Source organism: Loxodonta africana, chromosome 4, assembly GCF_030014295.1.
Source record: "Loxodonta africana isolate mLoxAfr1 chromosome 4, mLoxAfr1.hap2, whole genome shotgun sequence".
NCBI classification, from domain to species: Eukaryota; Metazoa; Chordata; class Mammalia; order Proboscidea; family Elephantidae; genus Loxodonta; species Loxodonta africana.
Window position 1 is genome coordinate 134,138,910 of NC_087345.1, and position 15,263 is coordinate 134,154,172.

Sequence of the window (15,263 nt, forward strand, 5' to 3'; positions counted from 1 at the left end):
GAGGGCCTACGTTGTTGAAATGGGCCCACATAGGTCTATGCAGGGGTGAAAGGCATTCAAAATCCATGGACTGCTTATGTCTGTGCCTAGGCAAAGGAGCTGTTTCTGCCCTGAGTTCCCAGCTTAGGGGAGCCAGCAGATTATTTTTCCCCCTTGTTTATTAATTTGTTCCTTCTCCAAGGCTGGGAGGATGGCTCAGGGCACGTGACAGGTCCTACTTCCAGCCCAGGGAAAGTGGGTATCACTGAAGCTGGCTTGGGACCTGGTGCAGAGTGGGGAGGGGTCAGTTAAATGGGAGACAGTTTTTTCCAAAGCGGTGTTTTTTGGTCCGTGCAGTAGATTAGATGCAGGTACTTATGCTGAGAGCAGCATTTTTCGCTGATTCTGGAGGCATGAGTGAACTTTCTGGTGCTCAGTCTCCATCAGTGTGGAAAACGCATCCTGAACACCACTGCTTGTCTCACTGCGCTTGCGCCAGTGGATCCAGCCTGCAGGGTTCTAGTTCTCACCGGGTCAGGTCTGACAACTCCTTGCTGCTTCTGAACCGTCTCTCCCTCCCCCTGCCATTCACCCTGATTCCTCAACTTTGCCTTTGATGTTCAGGGCTCCTAGGTCATCATATATAATCAATTCACTTGTTTTTTTCAGGTCTTTGTTGTAAGAGGGACTGCCAGAAGCATCTGACTACTGCACCATCTTGGCCCTGCCTCCCTGGTGAAGTCTTTTGACGAACATGTGTTTAATTTTTAGGAGCTCCCAGTTATCTAGTTTATCTTCTGGTGCTTGTGCATGGTTAGTTATGGTTTATATCCTATTTATGCTGTATATTAGGGCCCCTAGTGTTGTCCCTATTTTTTCTTCCATGATCCTTACAGTTTTAGGTTTTATATTTAGGTCTTTGATCCATTTTGAGTTAGTTTTTGTGTATGGTATGAGGTATGGGTCCTGTTTCATTTTTTTTTTTACAGATGGACATCCAAGTATACCAGTGCCATTTGTTAAAGAGACTGTCTTTTCCTATTTAATGGATTTGGGGCCTTTGTCAAAGATTAGCTGACAGTAGGTGAATGGATTTGCTCCTGGGTTCTCAATTCACAACACATCTCTTGGAGTAGGTATCACAATTTCTCTGAGTTTGTAGATGAGGAAACCGAGGCCCAGAGACGCTAAGTAACTTGCCCAAGTTTAGACAGGTAGCAAGTGGTGAAACTGAGATTCAAAAATCAAACCCCCGCACCTAGGAACCAGTGGTCTCAAGTTAGTAGCTGAGTCACAAACCAAGTGTGTTTGATTTCAAAGCTCTTTCTCCCATTGCAGCTTAAGGAAGAGCCAGGACAAAGGCAGCCTAGGGTTGGGGGCAATTGGTGGGAAACAGCAACAATAGGAGGGGTGGGTATTTGTCAGGAGTGCAGGAGGGAAGATCCACATGTTTTTGGTTCCTGTTCAAGGAGACAGGCAGGGGTGGGGTGGACAGGTTAATCCTGCCAGGTGATGACCTGAGTCTTAATCACAGCTAATGGTGGTGGGTGGGGGAGGCAGTGGCTGAGATGAGTGGTTCCCTTGAGAAGAAGCAGGGAGGAGGTAGAAATCAGTGGATGAGAGAGAGGGGCACATGAGCTAACTGGAGTGAGGCAAAGTCAGACCAGGGGTATACATTTGCTGGCACCTGAGCACAGACAGCAGAGGGCTGGAGCCAGCAGAGGGGGTGAAGAAGATGGAGGTGTGGGGCCTTATGCTGCTTTGTACCTTCCAGGAAACGGGAAAGGCCTGAAGACCTTTCTGACTCGGCAAGGAAGTGCTAAGCATCTAACCATAAGGGTCAGCCTTGGCATCCCTTTCTTTCTGGCTAACACAAGTTTTTTTCACCCAAGGCAGAGAGCCAGTCACAGCCATGTCCTTTGAAAACAGAGCCCAAGAAAATAGTTTTTGTTCACTCCTGGGAGGGATTTAAGCTGGACTTACAGACAAACTTGGGCTTCTTGAACAACAAAAGAGGTCATGGAGTCTTCTTTTTGGAGATGGCGGAGTAGGGGACATGGCACCAGGGATGGGGAGGAGGGGCAATGCTTCAGAGATAGAAGCTGCAGGGAGGAGAGAGAGGGGTGAGGGAGAGATTCTGAACTGGGGAGTCTGTCCCTGACTATGGTGGGGAGAACCACACGCCTGCACAATCTGGAAACCAGTCTCTGTGGGGCAGGGAAAGCCCAGAATCTTAGAGCCGACTCCCCTACCCTGACATAACGATTGAATCCTTCTCATATCAGGAACCTCATTACCTCTGTATCAGCTGTTAGAAAGTTCTTTCTTGGATAAAGCTACAGTTTACCTCACGATAACTTCCTTCCTCTGGTCTTGGTTTTGTCACTGAAGCAACCCTAAAGAGGTCTCCTCCTTCCTTACCTGACAGCTATCAGTTCCGATGCAGCTATGATAGTGGTAACTGTTCTGCAGTTTGCATAGTCCACTATCACACTTTGATGCTCAGAGCATGCTTGTTAGGGAAGGAGGGCAAGGATAATCCCCACTCCCTGTAGTCAGATGAGAAAACAGACTCTGAGAACCTAAAAAAAAAACAAAAAACAAACAAACCCACTGCTGTGGAATCAATTCTGGCTCACAGCCACCCTATAGGATTGAGTAGAACTACCCCATCAGGTTTCCAAGGCTGTAAATCTTTACAGAAGCAGACTGTCACATCTTTCTCCCACGGAGTGGCTGGTAGGTTAGAACCTAAAGGCTTTGCAAAGGTCACCCAGCTGTTAGTGGAGGAGTCAGAATTAGAATTCAGGTCTTAGGCTCCACTTTTCTTAAGACCACGCAGTAGTTAAGTGGCAGGCAGTTCTCCTGTGACTCCTTAGCCTTTTCTTCTCCAAGCTGAACATACTGCTAATAGAAACTGTCTTAGTCATCTAACGCTGCTATAACAGAAATACACAAGTGGATGGCTGTAGTAAACAGAAATTTATTCTCTCATAGTCTAGTAGGCTAGAAGTCCAAATTCAGGGTGTCAGCTCCAGAAGGCTTTCTCTGTTGGCCCTGGAGGAAGGCCCTTGTCATCAATCTTCCCCTGGACTAGGAGTTTCAGTGCTGCTTTCTTGGTGGTATGAGGTCTCCATCTCTCTGATTGCTTCTCTCTTTTACATCTAAAAAGAGATTGGCTCAAGACAGAATCCAATCTTGCAGATTGAGTCTTGCCTCATTAACATAACTGCTGCCTATCCCACCTCGTTAACAGCGTAGAGGGAGGATTTACAACACATAGGAAAATCGTATCAGATGACATAATGGTGGACAATCACACAATACTGGGAATCATGGCCTAGCCAAATTGATACACATATTTTTTGGGGACACAATTCAACCCATGACAGTAATAATTACAGTAATGATAATAAAAACAACAGCAGCAGTTATACCATACTCAGCCTGCTAGAAGTCCCCGGGGGTGCTAACAGTTAATGCTCACAGCAGCTAACTGAAAGTTTCAAGTTTCCAGTCTACCCAGAAGTGCCTTGGAAAAAAGGCCTGGATATCTGCTTCTAAAAAATCAGTCGACTCGATGGCAACTGGCTTACTGGTATTCTGCCAGGTACTATTCTCAGTACTTTTTATATGTTAACTGATTTAATCCTCTTAACCACCCTATGAAGCAGGTACTATTATTAGTCCCTTTTTATAGATGATGAAACAGGCTCAGAGAAAATAAGTAACTTGTCCAGAGCTAACCATCTAAGAAGTGGCAAGGTTAGGCTGTGAGCTTGGGAAGCTGAGTAGAACTTAGTTCCTTCAACTTTTCCTTGCATGAAATGGTTTCTAGACTTCTTACCATCATTTCTGTCCATCCTCCTTTAGAACAATTATTGGCTCGTGAACATCTATTGTTCTTAAAATGTCAGGACTGAGCTCCACATGTGGCCTGAGAGCTCAGAATCTGCCTGTGAACACGTTGTAGTATAGGCTGAGTTCACATGGGCCGTGTGTGGAGGGACTCCATCAGGGTCGTGTGTTCACAGCCCCCTGCGAGTGACCATGACCTGGGTAGAAGGGCTGGACTATCTGCTGAAGCCCCTTCTAGGTATTCTTTATCCCCTCTCCCGTACCTGGTATCTTCTTGCCAGGATCCTTCTGCTTGTAGGACAAGATCTGATGTCATTAGTATTGCAAGGTGTGAAATCACCTTGCAGAAAGCAATTTAGCCTTTGTTTTTGATGCATGAGAGCCAGTCCACACCTGAGGTTAATGAGATCAAGAGAGACCACCTGGGGGTCCGATGCGGGCTAATCCTAAAGAGGAAGATATAATCTATGAAGGCTATGTTGAAAGACCAATAAGAGCTCTGAACCCGAGGCTCAGATGAGCTTCCTGCTTGGTGACTATGCATAGCAGAAGGTAGCTCGTCTCTCTTTGGGACATAGAAGCTTCATGCGAGAACACCTCCCAGGCCTTACCCTATGTGTCTCTTCATTTGTACCCTTTTTGGTTATAATAAATCTAAGGAGCCTGGGTGACATAAGCAATTTGTGATCAACTGCTAACTGAAACGTTGGCGGTTTGAATACACCGGGGGCTCCATGGAAGAAAAAGCTTGGTGATCTGCTTCTGTAAAGATTACAGCCAAGTAAACCCTATGGAGCAGTTCTACTCTGTAACACATGGGGTTGCCATGAATCCTAACAACAAGTATGGTATAAACCAAACCAAACCAAACCTAGTGCCGTCAAATTGATTCCGACTCATGGTGACCTTATAGGACAGAGTAGAACTGCCCCGTAGAGTTTCCAAGGAGCACCTGGTGGATTTAAACTGCTGACCCTTTGGTTAGCAGCTGTAGCACTTAACCACTACGCCACCAGCGTTTCTAAAGGGTATACTCTCCATGAATTCTGTGAGTCATTCCAGTGAATTAATCAACTCACAGGGGCAGTGAGAGCCAAGAAGGGCTGGTGTCCACCTATTTGGCAGTCTGAAGGAAGGTGTCCTAAATTGTGAGCTTTGATCTAGCTCCTGGTGGCTTGTATCACAGACAGAGTGTGGCCGCTTAGGTGGCTGTCGATGAGGATGGAGGAGTGGGAAGGTGAGGACTGGACCCATTTCCACACTTGGCGAATTGGATTCATGCTGATCCTTACCATGAAGTTAGTGACGAAGATGGGATTTGATGAAGTGGTTAAGCACTCAGCTGCTAATTGAAAGGTTGGTGGTTCAAACCCACCTGGCAGCTTTGCAGGAGAAAGACCTGGTGATCTGCTTGGGTAAAGAGTACAGCCTAGAAGACCCTATGGGGCAGTTCTACTTTGTCACATGGGGTCACTATGAGTTGAAAAAAAAAAAAACAAAAAACCAAACCTGTTGCCACCGAGTCAATTCTGACTCGTAGCGATCCTGTACTACAGAGTAGAGCTGCACCATAGGGTTTCCAAAGAGCGGCTGGTGGACTCAAATTGCTGACCTTTTGGTTAGCAGCCGAGCTCTTAACCACTTCGCCACCAGGGCTCCTACAACAACAACAACCCCTTGCTTAGAGCAGGTGTGTTTTACCAGAATTCAATTTTCTTAGCTCTAGGTGTAAACTGAAAGGCTCTGCTTCTGATTATAGGAATTTCATGTATCAGGGAGTTGGTGAAAGGTGTATTTCTTTTTTGAGGGGTGATATGTGAATACTCCTTCCTGCGCTAAGCTAGTAGAAAGCAGAGATACAGACTTTGGAGAATGAAGAGGTTCTGTGTGGAGCCTGACCTCTCCTCTTCTAGAGGCCTTGTCACAGGTGTGTGTTTTGGGGGTGGAGGAAGTTAGGAAAATCAAAGGCTGGAAGAGCAGGTTGTGGGGGTGGGTCATCAGAGGTCTCTCCGGAAGAAACAGGAAGAGCTGTATATGATGAGGGGCATGGCAAAAGGGCAGCATGGGGCTCAGTGGGGAGTTATGATGTGACCAGAGAGGGGATAGACAGCTTGGAATTGGTGTGGAGTGTAAGGGAGATGTAGGAGGCAGAAGAGATGCACAGAGAAATGAGGGACCTCTGTGTGAGGGACGTGAGCAAACTGGGGAGCAGGGTGGGAAGGGAGGCCCAGCCAGGGATGTGGTAGAAATAACTCCAGCTAAATTGGGGGATGTGGATTCTTCCTACATGATCTTGAGAAAGAAAATTTTACTTTCTTTCCTGGGCTTCAGGATCAGTGTCTTTCTGATATTCTATGGCCTCTTCACTTTTAACGTTTTCTCATTTAACCTTTCAAGAGCTTCATGTGGTAGGTGGATCTGGTGTTATGCACATTTTACTGATGAAGAAGCCAGGGTTGAGAGTCAGAAAGGTTGGGTTATTTATGCAATATTACACAGCTAGAAAGTAGTGTGCTGGAACACCAGTACCCATATCTGGCCAGCTCTGGCTCTGATGCTCTTTTTGAGCACCATGCCCAAACCAAAACCAAACCCAAACCCGTCGCCGTTGAGTTGTTTCTGACTCACGGCAACATTATAGGACAGAGTAGAACTGCCCCCATAGGGTTTCCAAGGCTGTAAATCTTTACGGAAGCAGGCTGCCACATCTTCCTCCAGTGGAGCGGCTGATGGCCTTGAACCACCAACCTTCCGGTTAGCAGCCAAGTGCTTAACCACTGCGCCACCGGGGCTCTTTGGGTACCATGCAGCCCTTCTAAGATAGCTGGAAGTAGCAAGGTCAGAATCAGGGACTGTGTGATTGATAGTTAGAGTGCTTCCTGACACATTTCCTTGCCATGTGACCATGCCTCAGGTTTTTTACCCATAGGAGGGAATGACAATAGTAGCTAATGAAGGCTAATAGTTACCTAACAGAGTTACATTGAGGATTTAGTTAAGTAATGGACATTCTAATACCTAAGTGCTTGGCTCATAGTAAGTGCCTAACCCTTTCAAGACCCAATTATTTTCTGCTTTGAATTTTTTGTTGATACCATGTATTTTCATTCATGGAAACATGCTGAATCATTGAGTGTTGTTGAATTTTTGGTGGGTAGTATGGATTTTTTTGTCTCGTCCCCTCCCACAAGCCTACTGTTAGAGTCCAGAGGAATATAATGTCCCATTAATTTTACCCCCAGGATCTCTCTGACCCTTTTCAAAATTTCTATTTTTCTCACCAAAAATGCACACACCTAACACAACACCCAGTAGAAACAGTAATTTGCGATACATGCCCATTTTATTCAATTTCAAACAATCATAAAGGCTCCTCCTGCCTTTTGGCAGCATGCACTGTCAATGGGAAAGCAGCTTCCCAATGAGTCTGAGAGGCAGAAGATATTGGTGGGCAACTGTGTATCCCACTGGTCATGAAAAGGCTAATACATGTTCTTGTGTGTCATCTAGTCAATTTTGACTCCTAGTGATCCCATAAGACAGAGTAGAACTGCCCCATAGGGTTTCCTCGGCTTTAATTTTTATGAGAGCAGATCACTAGGTCTTTTCTCTCACAGAACCCGTGGCGGGTTCGAACCACTGACCTTTTAGTTAGCAGCTGAGTGCTTAACCATTGCACAGCCAGGGCTCTTTGCTTAATACATAACAGTCATTACTGCCATTCTTTTAATTACAAATAACAAGCGGGTCTCTCAGAATACCAAGTACACACCTTAGAACTTTTTCCTTGCACGTTTAAAAAATGGTTTGCTTTTTTTCTTGTTGATTTCTAAGAGTTCTTTATATTTTAGGATGAGTCCTTTGTTAAATATTTTTTCTTATTCTGTGGCTTACCTAATCATTTTCTAAATGCTGTGTTGATGAGCAAAAATCTTTAATTTTTATGAAGTTTAGTTTACCATTTTTTTCTTTTTAGTGCATTTTCTTTGGTGCTTTTAGTGTTTTGTCCAAGAAATTTTTGCCTACTCTATTGTCACTGGGTTTTTTTCCATTGTCATGGAGATATTTTTATGTTTTTTTTTTTAGAATCTGTATGATTCTGAGTTTTATTTTAGGTCTATGATCCATCTTTAATTAATTTTTGTGTAAGTGTATGTGGTAAGGTAGAAAGGAGCCCTGGTGGTACAGTGGTTAAGCGCTTGGCTGCTAACCTAGAGGTGGGCAGTTTGAATCCACCAGCCGCTCCATGGGAGAGAGATGTGACAGTCTGCTTCCGTAAGGATTGCAACCTTTGAAAGTCTATGGGACAGCTCTACCCTCTCCTATAGCATTGCTATCTATGAGTTGGAATTGACTCAAAGGCAATGGGTTTAGTAAAGTAGACCAAATTAAAAAAAAAAAAAATCCATTGCTGTCTAGTTGATTCAGACTAATAGCTACCCTATAGAACAGAGCAGAACTGCCCCACTGGATTTCCAATGGATGGCTGATGGATTCAAACTGCCGACCTTGTGGTTAAGAACTCTTAACCACCGCACCACCAGGGCTCCTAGTAAGGTAGAGGTCTAGGTTTATTTTTTTCACCCATACAATATCCAGTTGTTTCAACACCATCTGTTAAATTTTTTTTTATTTTCCCCATTGAATTCAATTGGTGCTTTGGTCAAAAATGAGTCGACCATATATGTGTGAGTTTATTTCTGGACTCTATTTTGTTGATCTATTGTCTGTCCTTATGCACCATACTGTTTTGATTACTTTAAGACATTATACAAAAAACCACCAAACCTGTTGCTGTTGAGTCGATTCTGACTCATAGTGACCCTACAGGACAGAGTAGAACTGCCCCATACAGTTTCCAAAGAGTGGCTGGTGGATTAGAACTGCCAACCTTTTGGTTGGCAGCTGTAGCACTTAACCGCTACGCCACCAGGATAAGACCCTACGGTAAGTCTTAAAGTCAGGTAGAGTAAGTCCTCCAGCTTTGCTCTTCTTTTCCAAAATTATTTTGGCCATTCCAGAGCCTTTGCATTTCCATTTAAATCTTAGAGTCAAGCCTGTCAATTTGCTCAAAATTGTCTGCTGAAATTTTGATAGGCATTGTGTTGAAGTTAAAGATCCATTTGGGGAGACAACAATAATGAGTGTTTTGATCCATGACCATGAGTATCTATTTATTTTGGTCTTTCTTTTGGCAGGGTTTTGTAGTTTGCAGTGTGGCGGTCTTGCACATCTTTTATTAGGTTTGTTCCTAGGTATTTGATGTTGTTTATGCTATTTTCCAATGGTATTGGTTTTGCGATGTCATTTTCCAACTTTTTGTTGCTAGTATATAGAAGGTTCTGAATCCTGAGATGCTGCTTACTTCACCTCTTAGTTCTAGGTGTTTGTTTTGTTTTTGGTAGATTCTATCCCTAAGGCCTTGCCATTCTGAACTTTCAGGTGGAGAAGGTAATAGGGTGTATAGTGAGAAGAAGGAACGTGAAGATTTGTACTAGAGTGTTTAACGTTTGATGTTTGAGCCCTACCTGACACTCATTAAACTGAATCACTGGGGGTGGAGTGGTTGAGTGTTGTATCCCGTAATTTTAAAAGTTCCTCAGGAGATCTTAAACGTGCAGTTGAGAAGCCCTGATTTGGGAGGTGCCTGGGGGCAGGCAGACACAGGCGCAAAGGCAAGGGCCAGACGGGTGAAAAGGCAGGATGACCATCACACCTTGGGTCCGAGGGAGAGACTGGGCCCAGGGTAAGACCCACCCCTCTCCTGCCTTGGGAAAGGGCAGACAAGCTCCGGGTTTCTTTTTCCAGGTCCAGGCGAGTGGGAGAAGAGCGCCCCACCTGCAGGCGCCTCCTGCCTCTCCCTTTCAATAAACAGGCGACAATAAATGCTGTCCCCGCCGGGGCTTGCTGTCCCCTCCACCTCCCCCCTCACCCTGCAATGACAGCCCTGGAAACACCTGAGCGCGCGCCGGTAGGCTTCAGCGCTCTCACCCGCTCTCCGGGATGAACTGACCTCACCGGTTACAGAGGAGGAAGGCCCAGAGGGGCCAGGAATTCGCGCGAGGCCGCCCCCTAGTCCGACCCTTTTCTTGTCACCCCCTCCAGGTATACCGAAATTAAAGGGAAGCTGGAGGAGCTGGACCGCATCACAGAGGGGACGCTTTTCGACCTGTTTAAATACAACTACTCTAACACCCTCGGGGCCCATCCCCGCAGCCGCCGCGACCTCCGGGGGACCCTGCCGCACCCCCTGCAGCGCCTGCAGGTGCCGTCCCCGCCCCACAAGGCCCGCAAGGCCCGCAGTGCGGACTCCAGCGTGCAGGACAACAACCCCCAGGTGAACAGGAAAGACTGGACAGTCGGCTTCCAACTGGTAAGGCCCCGCCCCCAGGCAACCACGCCCACCGACCGGGGAGAAGCCCCACCCGCTCGCCCCTGCCCTTTCTCGCTCCGCCCACTCCCTGGCCTCCGCTCACCTTCCTGCCCCTGCCTCGGTTGCCCAGGGAAATGAGGCGGGCCCGAATAGGCTTGCTGGCAATGAATGAATTAATGAATAAATTATCACATCTCTCTGCCCCGCGGCTTCCGGGGTCTCTTGGCCGAGGGACTACGTGGAGCGTTTACGAAGCCGGGAGTCAAATCTGCTGTGGAAAGTGCACCTTTCAGAATTCCAGGAGTGTCCCCACCTCATCTCCCCCCCCTCGCCCCCCATCCCTCGCTCACCTTTGGACCCGCCAGTATGATGGGAAACCGAGGCTCTGAAGGCCTAAGAGGAGTATAAGGAGACAGCAAAGAAGAATTAAAGAAAAAAAAAAAAAGATTTTAAAATTAAAAATACAGCAGAGAATAAGAGGAAATGGGAAAGGAGGAGAGAGAATGAGAGAGGGAGGCTCCCTGTAGTGAGAGTGTGCCATTCTACCAGGAAACGTGACTTCTAGTCCCAGTTCCTGCTGCTGGGACAAACCTCTTGATCCCTCAGTCTTCCCATCAGTGAAATGGGAGAAGATCCCTTGCCCCACCCACTTTTGGAGGCTGTATCTCAAAACCAAACTAGTTACCGTTGAGTCAATTTTGACTCACGGCGACCCCCTATGTTTTAGAGTAAAACTGGGATCCATAGTTGTCAAGGATGGGACCTTTTGGAAGTAGATCACCAAGCCTTTCTTTCAAGGTGCCTCTGGGTGGGTTCAAACCGTAATTTTTTTTTTCCTGTTCAATTGTTCTTCTTTTCTGTTTTTTGAAGATGATATTTTTATTTGCCTTACAAGTGGTGTGACTATAATGTAAGTGGTTTCATGAATGAGAAGGTTCCTGCTCATCTGCAAGCCCAAACCATTCACCCTTCTGAAGCACAGAGAGCCTCCCAAACTGGTTGGGTTCTGTTGGAGTTAGTTGTACTCATCTTTCCTTTTCTAATTATAATTTTATTGTGCTTCAGGTGAAAGTTTACAGAGCAAGTTAGTTTCTCATTAAAAAATTTATACACAAATTGTTGTGATATCAATTGCAGTCCCCGCAATGTGACAACACTCTTGTCCTCTCCACCCTGGGTTCCCTGTGTCTATTCGTCCTGTTTTTTCCTGTCTCTTCCTGCTTTCTCATCTTTGCTTTTGGGCAGGTGTTGGCCATTTGGTCTCATATACTTGATTGAACTAAGAAGCATGTTCCTCATGTGTGTTGTTATTTATTTTTTTATAGGCCCGTCTAATCTTTGGCTGAAAGGTAGACTTTAGGAATGGCTTCACTTCTGAGTTAGCAGGGTGTCCAGGGGCCATAGTCTCAGGGGTTCCTCCAAACTCTGTCAGACCAGTACATCTGGTGTTTTTTGTGAATTTGAATTTCGTTCTGTATTTTTCTCCCACTCTGACTGGGACTCTCTATTGCAATCCCTGTTGGTGGTAGTAGCTGGGCACCACCTAGTTATTCTGGGCTCAGGCTGATGGAGGCTGTGGTTCATGTGGTCCGTTAGTCCTTTGGACTAATATTTTCCTTGTGTCTTTGATTTTCTTCATTCTCCTTTGCTGCAAACAAGATGGGACCAATAGATGTATCTTAGGTGGCTGCTTGCAAGCTTTTAAGACCCCAAACAGAACATTTTCTTTATGACCTATGTTATGCCAGTTGACCTAGATGTCCCCTGAGACCGCGGTCCCCAGCACTCAGCCCTAGTAATTCAGTCCCTCAAAGTGTTTGGATGTGTCTGGGAAGCTTCTATGACTGCCTTGGCCAAGTTGTGCTGACTTCACTCACATTGTGTGTTGTCTTTCTCTTCACCAAAGTTAACACTTACCTACTATCTAGTTAGTGATTTCCCCTCCCCATCCCTTCCTTCTCTTGTAACCATCAGAGGTTGTTTTTTGCTGTGTGTAAACCTTTTCTTGGGTTTTTATAACAGTGGTCTCATACAGTACTTGTCCTTTTCTGATTGACTTATTTCATTTAGCATAATGCTCTCCAGATTGATCCATGTTGTGAGATGTTTCACGGATTCATCAATTGTACTGTATCGTTGTATAGTACGAACCACCAATTTTTAGTAGTTGAATGTTTACTGTAACCATTTGCGCCACCCAGGTACGTCTTCCTTTTGCCCATCACTCCGTTAATCCCATGCTCTCCTGGTCCATTCTCTCCCTCTGGATTTCTGCTTCTCTCCACCTGTTTCCTCTTTCTGCCTTACCCCTGGCTCTCCACTCCTTTCTAGCAGTCTTCAGGACCCTAAACCTTTCATTCCTTGACTGTGACCCTGCTGAGCTACCTGTCTCCTGTTGCAAGTCCTCTGACCCTCTGGTCTCTTTGTTCAGTGCAACAAGAACAGATCGGACTGTTTCTACCAGACTTACTCGTCGGGGGTGGATGCGGTGAGGGAGTGGTACCGCTTCCACTACATCAACATTCTGTCGCGCCTGACAGACGGCTCGCCATCCCTGAAGGAGGACGCGCTGGGCAACTTCATCTTCACCTGCCGCTTCAACCAGGACTCCTGCAGTCAGGCGTGAGTCCTTCCTGCCTGGGCCTGTGCTCCTGATAGAGCTCCCTTCCCTGGGCCAGCCTAAGGCCCAGCCTGGGCAGGACTCAGGAAATGCTTGTCGATTAAATAAGTGCCTGCTGGCTGGGAAGAGGGTAGCCTTAATCTCAGGTGCACACCTCTGCCCCATTGGATCACGCTGCAGACTTACCTCTTCCTGCTGTGCTGGGGCAGCCCCATATGGATGCCCTGGGAAACTTGGGCCTTGAGTTCTGGCTTTGAGAAGCCAAGGGCTGGAAGCCTGGTTGTTTCTGAGGCCTTTTTCTCACTAGCATCAAAGCTCAAAAGGGCCTGGGAGGTCATCTGTCCCATACTTCCCTTTCTCAGATGAGGTGGGCAGTAGTGGTGTGATAAAATAGCCTTGGATTGAGGGTCCACACCTGAATTCCAGCTCTGGCTCTGTTACTTCCTGGCTAGGTGACTTTGGGCATTTCACATCACTCCTCAGGGCCTCAGTTTCTTTGTTTATAAAATGGGGGGCGGGGAGGAGGAGATTCATTCCGTATTCATTCAACAAATATTTTTGAATGTCAGGGTTATATGACAGTCATTGTTCTTGGCATTTGGGGTACTTCAAAGAAAAAAAATGTAATCCTAGCGCTCTTCGCACTTTGACTCAAGTGATGAAGATGATAATAACCCACCTGGAGAGTTACACCAACTGCATAGGTAACAAATATGAGGGCTCTTTGCAAGCCACAAGATGTTTTGGGAAAGTGGAGTCTCATTACTTTTGTACTCAAAGAGGTGAAGTGACTTGTCCAAGGTCACAGGCAGCCCTAGCTAAGGATTCTTCCCACTCTGTTGTAATGCCTGCCAGGTTTCTTTCTGTTACTACCCTTCGTCATAATACCCTCGCAGAGAGGTCGTGGTGTGCCAGCTCTCGAAGCCTGGGAGAGGCTAGGTCCCCTTCTGTAGCCTCTGGCCCATTTCTACTCCTACCTTCCCCTCCTACTTCTGTTCCTCACTTCGCATGGGCCATCTCTCTGCCTCTGTCTGCCTGAGGAAGGGCCCTAACGCAGCACTCCACAGGGAACCCTCCCCTCCTGTGTCACTGGAGAATGGCAACAGGGCCAGGTGTCACCTGCTTCTGCCCCCGCACTTCACATACTCAGTCTGTCCAGCACACAGTTTTGTTCCTGTCTCTAGTCTTTGTGTTTGAGGACAGAAGCTGCCAGCTGGGAAATGTGGCAGTAGCAGCACCTGCCCACACCTGCCACTTGAGTTGCTCTGTCACTTTCTTGCCTTCCCACCTGTAGTTTTCATCCTGGGCCTCTGACTCTGCCTTCCTATGCTCCCATCCTCCTCATTAACGGAAAGTCTATAGTACATCTTTGTCTTGGCACTTAGGTCACCTTTGCTCAGAGCCTCACCATTTCTCACCTAGATTGTTGTAATCACCTCCTAATTTGCCTTCCTTTCTCTAAACCCTTCCTTCACTCTGCAACCACAGGAGTCTTTATACTTCAGTATTCTGATTCATGGCTGTCAGAATCAAGCTGAAGCTCTTTAGAACGGTTTTCTCATTCCACCTTCCTGTCCTACACCCCCCCATAATCTTATATATATATATAACTTATTTCATTTTGTTAATGTTGGGAAAATACACAGCAAAAACCAAACCAAAACAAAACAAAACCCATTGCCGTCGAGTCGATTCCGACTCATAGTGACCCTGTAGGATAGAGAGTTTCCAAGGAGCTCCTAGTGGATATGAACGCCGACCCTTTGGTTAGCAGCCGTAGCACTTAACCACTATACTGCCAGGGTTTCCAATACACAGCAAAACATACACCAATTCAATGATTTCTAATGTAAAATTCAGAGACATTGATTACATTCTTCAAGTTGTGCAACCATTCTCATCTTCCTTTTCCAAATCGTTTGTTTCTCCCCCGCTAACATAAACTCACTGCCCCTAAGGTTCCTGTCTAATTTTTCGAGTTGCCGTTGTTGGTTTGATCCCATATAAATAGACCTTAAAAGAGCACAATGCTCAAGGCAGACATTATTTACTAGTTAAGCTATTGTTTGGTTTAAAGAGGACGTCAGAGGATATTTTTGGTTTAAGTATAATCTTTTTGTAATAGTTGCTTTATGGAGATATAATTCGCATATCATAAAATTCACCCTCTTAACATGTACAATTCAGTGGTTTTTACTATATTCAGAGAGTTTTGTAACCATCACCACCATCTAATTTTAGAACACTTTTGTCACCCCGGAAAGAAACGTATACCCATCAGCAGCCACTCCTCATCACCCTTCTCCCAGCAACGGCAACCGCTAATATACTTTCTGGATCTCTATGGATTTGCCTTTTCTGGACATTTCATGTAAATGGAATCATACAATATGTGGCCTTTTGTGGCTGACTTCTGTCACTTAGCATAATGTT

At 46.0% G+C, this 15,263-nt stretch overlaps 1 protein-coding gene across 1 annotated transcript in view; it reads left to right on the top strand.

Annotated features, from left to right (window-relative positions):
• SCNN1A (sodium channel epithelial 1 subunit alpha) overlaps positions 1 to 15,263 on the top strand; it is a 36,957-nt gene that overhangs the window by 8,972 nt on the left and 12,722 nt on the right. Inside the window, exons 2-3 of the mRNA XM_003410784.4 lie at positions 9,943 to 10,210; positions 12,642 to 12,832. Of these exons, the coding sequence (XP_003410832.2) occupies positions 9,943 to 10,210; positions 12,642 to 12,832 (459 nt within the window). The remainder of the gene's footprint in view (positions 1 to 9,942; positions 10,211 to 12,641; positions 12,833 to 15,263) is intronic.